Source organism: Thalassophryne amazonica, chromosome 15 (genome assembly GCF_902500255.1).
Source record: "Thalassophryne amazonica chromosome 15, fThaAma1.1, whole genome shotgun sequence".
NCBI lineage: Eukaryota > Metazoa > Chordata > Actinopteri > Batrachoidiformes > Batrachoididae > Thalassophryne > Thalassophryne amazonica.
In genome coordinates, this window is record NC_047117.1 from 11,492,241 (window position 1) to 11,505,329 (window position 13,089).

Below are 13,089 nucleotides of genomic sequence, written 5' to 3' on the forward strand. Positions count from 1 at the left end.
CACAATGCAGATGAAGTGTCTTGTCCAAGTACATGGACAGGTAGCAAAACACTTTCTTTACACATCCTTATCCAAGCCATTATTTTGGCTTTTATACTGCTAATCGAGATCATGCATGTGAAATTAGTTTTTCACCATAAAATTGTGAAGTATGATTTTTAGGAATTCTTACACAGTAGTGCTGTAACTATGATCTGGTGTTGGAGGTGGTGGTCCATCATAGTCGTTCAATTCAACAACAATCTCACATGGGCGTTGTTTGCTGAGGTCACACTCTGAAGGTGGTGGTACCTGCTTACAAAGAGAAGTTTGTAAAATATAAGATAGCGATAAATGTAAACAAAGTGTACATGAACCAACTTTACTGTGTCACTATAAAACCAGTTTCTCTCACCTGTCTGTGATTATTTGCAAAGTGAGCTTCTTGTCTCTCAGGAGGATGAGGAGGCCGTTTTCCTACGAGAGATATTGATGATAGTTTAGCTGCTATTGTGCCCAGAGGCTTAACACTGCTGATAAAGTCATCCACATAAAAGATGAGGGTATAAGGGGTCGCATAAACTGGTTAATTAGTCCATCACGAAGAGTACTATCTCACTGGGCTGTGACTGTTAGGGAGTAATTAGAGATGCCAATCTGCAACAAAACGCTTGAATGAATGACAAATTTACAGTTGGTATCTCACTGAAATGACACGTTTTCAAACAACCTTCTCAGGATGACTGTGTGATATTATACTGCTATAATACATGATTATGTGAAAAGAGACTGTGGGACCACCCCAGACTGTAGACACTGAAAAAAGCATTGTAAATAATAATAAAATTAAATAATAATAATAATTGGTTTGTGTGGTGGCAACGCACTCACCAATGGCAGATACGTCCAACCAGAGTGACACTCGGCAAACATCAAGCGAATTCCCTCGCAAAGCCCTTCGCAAGATATCACAGCCCAGTGAGATAGTACCCTAAGATGGATGTCAACCACTCACTGATAATATGATTATGACACTTGTAGAAATGAAACCTGTAGCACATAAGCATTACTGTTGCTACTTGTTTCTGTCAAAGATGTGTATCAAACAATTAATTTTTGCAGATACAGATTACTGACAGCTGTGAAGCATTTTCTTCTTCCACACTTTATTTTCTAAAAACATAATCAGCGGTTAGTTGATTTTAAACTTGAAATCCATAGCATAAATTGTTGACTTAAGTTGTGCAACCCACAGAAAGTACCCGGTCCTCAATATTTACTTGTTTATGGGGATTTTGCATGGTTTATTCATTTCCTTTGTAGTTTCACTTTTGTGATCACTGGCAGAGGTTTCTCGAGGTTCGGCATTAGCAATACCAGTGATAGATTTCAGTGTAACAGGTTTGTAAAAAGCTATGCCCGAGGGCCAGACGACAACCTTTTGGCCCTGAGAAATATCTGAAAATAAACTGAACAAATAAAAAAGCCCAAGATACTTTGTATTTTGTTATTAATAATTGCCGGCACCTTTCCAAGTGCTTCAACAAACGTTTTCGCTATGAATGAGCACGACCATATTTACACATTTTAAACCAAGAGTACATCTCAAAGTGCTTTAGTGTTTTCTACCAACCACCTGCTCACTATTACTTGTAAGGATGATTTTAAATTTCGTTTTTTATTATTTTATCAGAAGGTCAAGACAATGTATTTAAAAAATAAACAAACAAACAAAAATGACAAAAACTCTGTCTTATTGATGTTGAGATGTATTCAGCATACAAAATAAACACAGGCAACTCCTGTCAAAACCTTTTCCTCTCTCTTTCTCTTATCTACAAACATAAGCAACAGGCTGGTCTTCATCGTGTCCTACAGCTGCTACCTGTACTCAAGGTTCCTGAAAATGGAGCAACAGCTCCACCTAGTGGCCATTTATGATTAATTTACAATTCTGTCAAGAGCTGTAGTTCACATAAGGTTGATGTGTGGTGGCTACTATACGTGCCGCGTGATTAGGCAAGTTTGTATTTCAGTATCTTGCCAAACTTATCAGCAATCAGGGATCAAACCCACCAACTCTTCAGTTAATGGACAACCCACTCCACCAACTGAGTTAAAGTCAAAGTGATCTCACCCAAAATGGACATGACCCAAAATGTGGTGGACCAGAACATGCTGTTAATGAGGACAAACACTATCAGCAATACACCAGTTTGCATCAAGCATCCTTATAGTTACATAACTGAAAGTAAGTAGAAATTAAGTCAAACTGTTACCAAAAAAAAAAAAAAAACAGTTATTGAAGGTCAGCATAAACTCACCAGCCTGCAAGTCATTCTTAACTGTGACCATTGAGTTCCAGTTCCAAACACAGTGATTCCTTGGACACTTCTACAATATGGGGGACAGAAGAAGCACAGAATGCTACTCAATTTGTGCATAGACCTAGGATTTAATTGCAACAGCAAAGACCAAACTACTGCGTTCACATGTTAGCTGTAAGCAGCAGACACTAAACGGATGTTCCATTGTTTTTAGTGGTAGGGTGACCGGAAATTATGCCACCTCTGGCCATCAACGCAACAACCGCGCACCACAACAGCACTTGCTGTCAAAAATTCAAAATTTTCAACAACAGCGCAGTTGTTTTAATAAGAGATGGAGAGCAAGCAATGCATAATTAAGTGCAGAGATTCACCCAGTTTTAATCAGGTAAATGTGAAAAACCTGTGCAATATTACAGAGAAATTCATCTGTAACCTCAAAAAATTCATTTCATAAGCTGCTATCAGAGCCAAGGCTTTCTGTGTTAATATGATTCCACACACTCCAGTACGGTAGACAGCGGGATGCACCTCTAAAAGTACTTTGCAATCTGCTGATAAACACAAAGAAGAAGTATTATTTTTACGAGTTTATGAGTGTAAAATTTATTCCCATACTATGGCGCACAATGTGGTCCAAACAAGTACCTTAAAACAATGATATGTGATGAATGTGTCATTCACGTGCCTTGAAATCATGTTTTAGAAATCGCTGGAATGAGAGTATCATAACTAAATAGCTCCTTAATAAGCATTTTATTACAGGTATCTGTAACAGGATAGCTTGATGTGGGGTAAATTGGCCAAACAGATCAGTCTTTCCCGTTGAGTGAGGAGCAGCTTATGCTCAAAGAGCTTACTATGCCAAAGAGTGCCGCGTTCACTACTGACAGGAATATAGAGGCAAAAAGTCAAACACATAAGGAACCTCGAAACATCACCTACAGTCTGCTGCTGCAGACTAAAGGAATTCTGCTGTGGTGACTGATGTGAAGGCTTTTCTACTGGCAACATGTGAGCGCAGCATTAGGTCAAATGCTAACTTACCCACTGCATAACGACAGCTGATCGTTGTGAACTGATGTGGGTCCTGAATGGTCCGGCTGACCCACATTCAACAGATGTCACTGGGTCTTTTGTGGTACATTTTTTGACAGGTAACAAGAGGTATTCTGCAAGTTGTTTCAAACACTCATGATACGCCAGTGATACAAGACCAACAATTTCAACCTCAAGTGCAGCTTGACTTTTTTCAGGTTGTAGAGATTGTTCCTTTGACTCTTCATGTATGGCATCATGGACAGATTTCTCCATGACTACTGGATGTGAATCCTTGTGCATTTCTGGCTTTTTAACACTCATCCTGTGTGAAGAATATGAATAACAGTAAGTAAGATACAAACACTTGATATACACACAAATGTCTCTGGAAACCATATCCAAAAGTCAACAGACGGGAATCAATGGATGTCTGCTGAAGTACAAGAAAGGCAGAGTGACAAGTTCCTGTTTCTAGGTTTGCATCAACACAAAGATGCAGGCTGCCAATGACATCCGGATCTACCAAGGCTCTGAACCAGTTTGTTGAATGAAAACCAAAAACTTTTGGTATTTTGCTAGGAACGAAAATTAAACTTTGTTATATTGTTTATGTTCTGGAACAGAACTGTTTATTTAAAATAATGGTAATCAGTTAATACCGTTATTTATTTTATTCTTGAAAAGGTTTCCGTTTAGAATGGCCCAGTAAGGATGCCAGACTCCATTAATGCTCCACATCCAAATAGTTGGTGGGGTAATGCACCGTGTGGGTTTGCAAACAGTCAATAAACTTGACAGAAAAAGATGAGCTGCTGAGGTTCCCTTCCACATGGCGTTTATTTTGGATGTTGTTGGTGGGACAAAATGCTGTCCTCCTGCGTTTCATGCTGAGAAACACACCTGGAGCTGATGAACATCCACAGACTTCTTTAAAAACACTGCATTTATTCGGATCATTATTATGCTTTTAAATTTTTGTTGGTCTTGGTGGATCACATGGGATTTATTTTTGTCGCTAGCAGAATGCTAAAGATACATCAGATGGCTGAAATTTCTTTCAACTTTTAAACTAACATATTTCTTGTTGATGGGAAAAAGTGCTGGAGTTCTCTGGTTCAGGCTAAAAAACATACCTGGAGCAGACAAACACTGAGGGACTTCTTTAAAAGCAATGTGTTTCTTTAGTAATTTCCCAGTAATTTTCCAGTCAAAATATTTCTCAAGCTTCATCTTCCAAAACAATAATACCTTCTTGTCAGGCTGTGATGATGAACCCAACTGAAACGAAAGGTCACATTCAGGCTTTATACATTGTGTGAATAGTTTTAGGAAGTGGCCATTTGTAAGTAGCCATATTCATAACATTCATACACAGCGCAGCCTTGTTATGGTTAGGGGTTATTGTTATGGTCTCTCACCTGTCCAGCAGATATCGCGCAAAGCTTTGGTGTGAGATATGTCCAAATTTTAACCGCAGTTCTTCCCAACGTGACCTCTGGTCGCCGATATTTATGAGCCGGGACCGCCGCCTTTTTTCTGATTCAACTCTTTGCCGTTTTTTAGCACTTTCAGTCGAAGTTCGCGGTCTGCCGCGTTTCTTCGGCGCCATCATGCTAACCACTTTTTCTTCTGGCACGTCTATTCACAGATAGCAAACCTGGTGGTGCAACACCGCCACCTGTTGGACAGGGGTGGGTACCACCAAGCTGATAAAGCAAACCCAGTAAAACCAGTCTAAAATACGTAATAACATCAAATTAGAATAATCCCGTTCAAATACATATCAGTAACATTTTGTGGAAAAAAAACCCAGCTGTTTGTCTCAAGTATGGAGGCACTTCAAGAGGCATTTGTAAGACAATTATGCTGGAGATATGGCGAGTCTCTGAAATCATGATCTTGCTCATGTCAGGTGGCTTAGGTCCCAGGAGATGCTTTCTGTGTAGAGTTTGCATGCATGGATTTCCTCCAGGTGCTCCGGTTTCCTCCCACTGGAATAAGCAGGTTTATACAATGTATGGATGTTCATGTCAGCGCTTCCCCTCTGCATTCCCTCACTGTGCATCCCTGCACCACCTGCTCTGCTTTGGTGCACGCACACAGAGCACACCTCTGCAGAATGCAAACAGCAAAATAAACAAATAAACCCAACAGATAAAGTTGGTGTGCAGGCTTAAGTGTCATCTGTGGTGAAGTTGCTGATTGCATTATGCAGTCAAGCCACTACTGCTTCCTTTTGCATTTTTGCTGTTTTGACAACCAGGATTCATGCTCCTTTGCCTTCTCTCGTGATAAGCAATATGATCCTGAATTTCACCAAAAAAAAGTGAGGCTTCACAAACCTGTTAGCCTGCACTAGCAACCAACCGACAGGTTACAGGGAAGCAACCTCACTCTTCTGGCAAGTATGTTGTCCCTTTTGGGCTCCTGTGTCATGCCCAGAGGAAACTCACGCAGACACGGAGAACATGCAAACTCCACCCAGATAAGCCCAGGCGGGAAGCGATCCCAGGACCTTCTGGCTGTGAGGCAACAGTGATAACCCCGAAGATACCCATTAATGAATAGATGGCTGTAAACACAATGTTGCATTTCTGCTAATAAAACCCCTAAATCCTATACAATGTAGCTTTAAATGGACAGAAAAAAGATGAATAGCTTGTTACAAAGTGACCTATGAGAAGTCACTCACAACTCTGTCATTCACACCAATGTTTCTGACCCTGTATCATCAGCCATGAATATTAAATATCTGGTGGGAAAATTACATTTCTCCACCTTCCCAAGTAAAACTGGTTCCATCTGAACAGGTGTTTTGTGTCTCTAATGCTGGACTTCCAGACACTATTTTTGTCACATTTGTGTTTAGGTCCATTCTGCACACATCTGTTGCAGGCGTTTTAGGGAACTGGTGGTCGAGAGAGAGAAATGATGACGACCATTGAATGCATCACAAGGAGTGGAACTGTGGCGATATGGTGCAGAGTTACAGAACTTAAAAAAATAAATATGTATGAAGACAAGTTTTATTTGTGGAGTAAAACAGTGTGGCCAGGATTTTAAGCAGGATTTTAAAAGTGGTGTCAGACAAATAATGGGGGGGAAAAAAAAGCATCTATTTGACCAATTTGAGTCTGCCCCACCTATTTTTTTTTTAAACATCAATGGGGGTAAGTAGGCCGTACTTTTAATTTTAATAAACTCTTATGACGACTGGGCAAGATAATCTGTTTGCCCATTCAGTTGCGTTTCAGTTCCAATATCTGCCAAAAATAGACCTGTCACCTATATGCTGCAGTTCATTCTGCTCCAACTGAAACATATGGTAGGGGAGGTGATGGTCTAGTGGTTAAGCATTGGGCTTGAGACCAGAAGATCGTCAGATCAAATCCCAGCCTGATTGGGAAAAAAAATCACTAAAAGCCCTTGGGCAAGGTCTTTAATCCCCTATTGCTCCCGGTGTGTAGTGAGCGCCTTGTATGGCAGCACCCTCACATCGGGGTGACTGTGAGGCATTATTTGTAAAGCGCTTTGAGCGCCTGATGCAGATGGAAAAGCGCTACATAAATGCAGTCTATCAGTCCATTTACCTTTTATTTTCCAGAGTACAAGTCACAGTATTTTTTAATTTTTTTTACAAGTTTGGGACGTCCTGCAACTTATACGAATACTCTGGAAAATATAGTACTACAGTGGAGCTGGTGGAAAAGGAAGTATTTGAGTGGCTCTGTATGTGTATCACAGATGCAATGGACCACAGCCGGAACACAAATGTAGTACGTGGAAATCTGGCCCACACCATTTTATGTGTGTACCCAAGTAAACAATTCATGTCAGAGTTCAAACAAAGGACAATGACAGTCGCATTCATACATAACTTTTTTCTCCCCCCTCATTATTCCTAATAAATCCTCATGAAATGTTTCTCATTGAAGAGGGAGCTCATATCCCAGAATCTTCTGTTTCTCAGGTAGCATCTACTGATATCCATAGTTTAGTCCTCCATGTACAGCACCCTTTGGACTCCTCTAAGCAGCAAACAAACAGCAACAAAGCAACAAGACTGTGGTGAGTAGTGATTGCAACAATGTGTACAGTATGTGTAAGTTCAGCAGTCAACTTGACATCAGGGCGGACGGGGCTGCCGCTGTCCAGGAACCAAAACGGCAATATCACAAATCTCACGAGGACAATAACAGCTTCAGCTTTTCCTCCATTCCTCGCTCATATTCTGATGCATGCATGTGTAAAACATAGTTTAATACATTTAAACATGTCAGGGATTGCATTCGGAATCATCTGCCGTTTCCATTTGTCTTTTTGGTCGACCCAACGGCTTTGTTCGCTCTCTTGGCTTCTTGTTGTGAGACTTCAAATGGCTCTGAAAACTTGAGTCATATAAAAAGCGCTTCCCACATTCGTTACAAACATGACGTTTTTCGCCAGTGTGAGCTTGCAGGTGAATTTTTAGTGAGTATCGTTGTGTGAAACCTTTTCCACAGATGGGGCACAGGTGAGGCCGCTCTCCTGTGTGCGTCTTAAGGTGTGTTTTCAGTCTATCGGATGACAGAAACCCGCGACCACACTGGTCACACTTAAATTTCCTTTCAGCAGTGTGTGTCAACATGTGGTTTTTTAGGCATAATTCTTTGGAGAAGCGCTTACCGCACATTTTACAACAAAAAGTTGAATCCTCTGAGTGAATGTGCTCCATGTGCAGTTTCCACGACTGCTCTATTTTGAAAGTCCTTCCACAGACAGTACACTTGTAATTCTGGTGAGTCTTTTTGTGTTCTTCCAGCTGATCTGTTTCGGGGAAAACCATTCCACAGTCTTTACACACATTGACTCTGACAGGAGCCTTTACTGGAGGTTTCTTCTCTTTCAGTAATGACCATCCAGACTCTCCTATAAAGGGGGAAGAGGGAGAAAAAAAAAAAAAAAAAAAAAAAAAAAAAAACAGGCAGACAGTTACTCAGGACATTTTCAGCACATTTACTGAAAAACAAATTTTGACCTTGATGTTGGCAAGGATCTGAACACTGTATTTATTGATTTTTTTAATAAAACAAATAAATGCCATTAATAAAATAAATAAAGTTACACAACAATGCACACAAATCCAAAATGAAAGCGCTGATAATACTGGGAAAATGTGCAGTTTATACTTTTACTTTGCTTTGCCTTCTCTATAGTTTTTTTGTTTGTTTTTCTTTGAGATTTTTTTTGTTGTTTTGGGTGTTTTTTTCACAAGTGTGATTTATACTCTGGAACAAATATGGTAAAATGTGACTGCATTGAGATAACCAGTGAATATTTATAGTGCCTGCCTCTAAGTCTTAATCGCTAGTTAAAACACAACCACTGACCTTTGAAACATAAAACTGTGTAAAAAACCTTTGATTCATCATGTTTTCATAGAGATTTTCACTACAAAAGGAGCAGACTTGAAAATAAAAATAGCCTATGTTAAACTCTTGCTCAAATAATGACTGAAGGGGTCAAAGTACAAAACAAGTCATACCACTGTATTATTTAATACAGTCAAGGTCAAAAAGGGAAAAATACCATATAAATTTTCAGTCATGCAACCCACCAATATACTAAATTATTTAATTCGCGAACAAAGGGGAAGGAATGTTAAGAAATCTAGGCCAATATGGCAACCATTACTTCATAAAACATTCAAACATTTTGGAGCTTCATGTTGTTTCTGACCTTTATGAACTTTCATGTGCGTTCTGAGGTTTCCACTCTGCGTGAATCCTCGGCCACATATGAAGCACCTGAAGGGTCGTTGTCCCGAGTGAATTATAAGGTGGCGCTTCAGTGCACTGGTGGACGGACACACTCTTCCACAGGTTGAACACTCAAACGTCTTCTTGGGTTTGAATGATACTGTTGGTTTCTCAGTCTTTTCATCCAAGTGTTCATCACCGGCATCATCACCGTCGTCATTATCATCGTCATCATCTTCGTCACCGTCGTCATCATCTTCATTCTCAGCATCATCAGGTATGAACACTGAAGTTTCTCCTTAAAAAACACACACACAAAAAAACAAAACATTTTGATGTAAAATTGGCTAAATTAACTTTAAGTAGAGCAGAGTCTTGTGAAAACAAAAACATGCTATTCTTGGTTTTGGTCTTCTCTGATTTGGTGTGCCTGTAGTCTGATGAGGGCTGGAATTCTGTAACTGACTTAATAAAATAAATAAATCAATCAATCAATATGAATTTATTAGGTGTTTGGTTGATAAAATTTAATGATAAAATACTGATTACTATTGCTCAAAGCCCAAGATGATGAACTCAAATGTCTTGTTTTGTCCACAGCCCAAATATTCAACTTACTGTCAAAGAGGATTCAAGAAATCCAAAAATATTCACATTTAAGAAGTTGACATAAAAATTTTGAAATTTTACATAAAAATTGCACAAAAACAATTCCAGTTGAATTTGCCTGTAAGTGCAAAACCCTTCAGTCAGGGACCATAATACCTATCCAAACTGCGGACGGTAAATTCATATTTCAAACAAACAATCTAACCCAAACTGGGTATGAAACAAAAACTATGAAGGACCATAAGACGGAGTTAGCCAGTAAACACACAATCTGCAGCAAACAGTTAGATAACGAACCCCCTATATTCACAAATTAGGAAATGAGGGGAAAAAAAAAAGGAATCCAAGTTTACCATTACTGGAGATCAAAAGTGTAACCTTTTCTTCTGACTCTTTGTGTGCATCATCACTCAAAGGTTTTTCCTTGCTGATGGCTTGATGGGAGTCCTGGCTGACTTGGGGCTTCTTAGCACCACCAGTCCTGCGGGTATAAATAAATCAGTAAATTTACACTACATGAAAACGGTTCTCTGTGGGAGATCTGAACTTACGGAACATAGTCCTCATCACTGTCGTCAATAAATAATTCCCCCTCTGAGGATGAAGTGCCTTCTGTGTCATCTTCCATGCACTTTGTCTTGTCATCATCTGAGTTTGTACTGTGAACACAAGGCCAAAGAACAGGGTGAGATCATGATGAAGGGTGGCTGCCATTGAGTTTCCATCAGCAATTCCATTAAAACCACACCATAGTCAGCTCTGAAACTTTGGGTTCTGATCCACATGTGAGGACCAGTGAACCTGCTGACACCCTTTAATATTATGAAAAAAGACTCCATGAGGTTCTTTAGTTCACTGTGACTTCAAAGCACCAAAAATCACAAATCAACAAATTATCAGAGCAGTCATGTAATTAATAACCCCAACATCTGTGCTCACAGAGTCGGTCAAATCTGATGTATAGCTAACTACAGACTGTAGACATTTATTTAAAACTTAAACATAGCTTAAATATTTTAAAATCATATAGAGGACAGAAAACGACCAGGATGCTAGTACAAGCTAGCCTCCGCTGCTAATGTAAGTAATAACACTTACATCGACTCGATTTGGTGCTCACTCATCTTCAAACAGATATGAATCCCCGTGTTTAAAAGGCACTACAGTCTGAACGCAGAGTAAAACGTTTACAAAGCCCCTTTTGCAAATCGAATTCCTCCTCCTTTGTCGACGAGCGAAGTGTCCACTTTCCTTCTTTGGTAGTTAATGGCGGCGGTTGTCAAAACCACCGTAGAGGAGCATTACCGCCACCTACTGCACTGGAGTGTAGATCAGGCGATCGTAAGAGAGTGGGGCACCTAAAATAGATCTTCTCTTAATTATTCATGACATTTCTTGCTTTGTCGTTGTCCCAAAGAGACATGATAATGAAAACTCAGTGTTTGGTCTTTCTTAGGATCTGGAATACGTTACTCCTCAGCATTCTGTTTCTAGTGTGCTTGGTTACACTACGTGCATTCCCCAGAACAGTGCATGCCTAAAACTTTCACATTATCTGTCACAGCCCACCAAAACATTTACTTTATCGTCTGGAATATGTGTAATACCTCAATTATTTGTTTTATTATTATTATTATTATTTCAATGCATTTCCCAAAATGGACTCTTCGGCTTGCTGTACGTCAGTAGAAAGTTTGGTGGGAGGAGATTTGAAGGCAACTGTTTGCATTTGCAGATCGACTGGTGCCCATTTTTAATTATGTACAGCACTTTGGTCGACTACTGTCGTTTTAAACGTGCTTTAGAAATAAAGGTTGAGTTGACCACAGCAGAAGCGTTGTAATAGACACATAGTTCCTTATAATCATCTGGAAGCACAGCAGATGTTCAGACCAACAAAAGGGGCATCATAACATTTATATTTAATATCCAGGATACATGGACTACTTTGATTATGTACATTAGTTGAGGATAAGTTAATAAAAATACTGAATTCTTATACTTAGCTTGATGATGGTATGCAATTGTATGAATTACTTTTTTTAATCCTTTTTTTTTTTGCCAGAGACAGTTGAGATCTCCACTGATTTGCCCATTTTTAATTATAGCAGCTTGGATTTTCTTGTTGACATATGACATGTTATGGCCTCTTATCCACAAAGCAACATCATCTGCATATAAAGATGTTTCAGTGTTTCGTTCATCCTGTGAGAAGATCGCTGATCTGTTCATATCATTAACTTTTTCACAAAGTACCTTTTCCAACTCAGAATCATTAAACTGTACGTGGATGGCACAAAATTTATAAGCCAGTCTGTAATTGGTCAAATGACCCAAATAAAACAACAAAGATGGGTGTGGCCATATCCAAAGCACAAAAAGAATTGGCTGCTCAGATATGTGAAATTATTTTTCTGTCTTTCAAAAAAAATCAGATCGGCTGAAAAACTGAAAATACAGAAACATTGGGAAAAGTTCCATGACTGAATCTGAGAAATTCTTACATTGCTGTGCTGTGATCCCAGGCCTGTGCTGCAGGTGGCAGTTCATCACAGTCGTTGACCTCTACAACTATCTCACATGGGTTATGTGCGCTGAGATCAGCTTCTAAAGGTTGTGACATCAGTTTAAAAGGAGGCGTCTGGAAAACATGAGGGAATGATGAATGTAAAATCAGAGTACATGAAACAGCTCAACTCTGTCACAACATAGGAAAGAAAAAAAAAAAACTGTCTGTCACCTGGCACTCATCATCGACAAAGTGACCTTGTCTCTCATTGGGTCGGTGAGGCACATTTCCTGTGAGACATAGCCACTGTTTAGCCACTGTTCTGCCCCTCCAACATCAACTGGAAAAATCAATGGCACACCCATGTTAGGGGCAGGGGGAACACCATGTCAGCCTGGTCTGTGCGGACATTAATCATGGAGTTTCGCTGAGCTCCACATGTGAGTCAAACACCCTTTAAATGCTTTTCCTATGAATCCAACTGGCTATAAAATAATTTTCACAAGAAGATACAGCAGTCATGGAAATCATTCAATCAATCAACATTTATTTATAAAGCGCTTTACAGCACCGACTGGTGTCCAAAGTGCTTAACATTAAAAACACAAATTCACAAAAATAAAACATATAGAATAAAATATTAAAACAGCACATAAAACCAGAACATGTCACCTCCCCACTAAGTGTTAAAAGCCAGTTTAAATAAATAAGTCTTTAACTTAGATTTAAAAAGTGCGAGGTCAGGAATAGTACGTAACTCAAGAGGTAGCTTGTTCCACAGTCTGGGGCCAGCTACCGCGAAAGCATGGTCACCCCAGCGTTTATATATCTTGACCTTGGAACATCTAAGTAAAGCTGGCCAGACACCCTTAATGTCCTACTGTAG

The 13,089-nt window shown here is 39.5% G+C and overlaps 2 protein-coding genes across 2 annotated transcripts in view; both read right to left on the minus strand.

Moving 5' to 3' along the window:
* The window catches only part of LOC117525811 (zinc finger protein 546-like), a 39,242-nt gene extending 34,262 nt beyond the window's left edge, over positions 1 to 4,980 (minus strand). The window contains exons 1-5 of the mRNA XM_034187742.1: positions 4,766 to 4,980; positions 3,354 to 3,669; positions 2,304 to 2,373; positions 395 to 456; positions 173 to 309 (exon numbers count right to left, since the gene is read on the minus strand). Of these exons, the coding sequence (XP_034043633.1) occupies positions 173 to 309; positions 395 to 456; positions 2,304 to 2,373; positions 3,354 to 3,669; positions 4,766 to 4,959 (779 nt within the window). The 5' untranslated portion in view covers positions 4,960 to 4,980. The remainder of the gene's footprint in view (positions 1 to 172; positions 310 to 394; positions 457 to 2,303; positions 2,374 to 3,353; positions 3,670 to 4,765) is intronic.
* A 2,139-nt stretch (positions 4,981 to 7,119) lies between these two features.
* Positions 7,120 to 12,537, minus strand: LOC117525635 (zinc finger protein OZF-like). Its single transcript, XM_034187540.1, has 6 exons — positions 12,435 to 12,537; positions 12,199 to 12,335; positions 10,246 to 10,353; positions 10,048 to 10,175; positions 9,066 to 9,383; positions 7,120 to 8,255 (listed from the first exon to the last, which is right to left on the minus strand). The coding sequence occupies exons 2-6, from the start codon at positions 12,315 to 12,317 to the stop codon at positions 7,624 to 7,626; spliced, it is 1,305 nt and encodes a 434-aa protein (XP_034043431.1). The 5' UTR covers positions 12,318 to 12,335; positions 12,435 to 12,537; the 3' UTR covers positions 7,120 to 7,623.
* Positions 12,538 to 13,089: the final 552 nt, after the last annotated feature.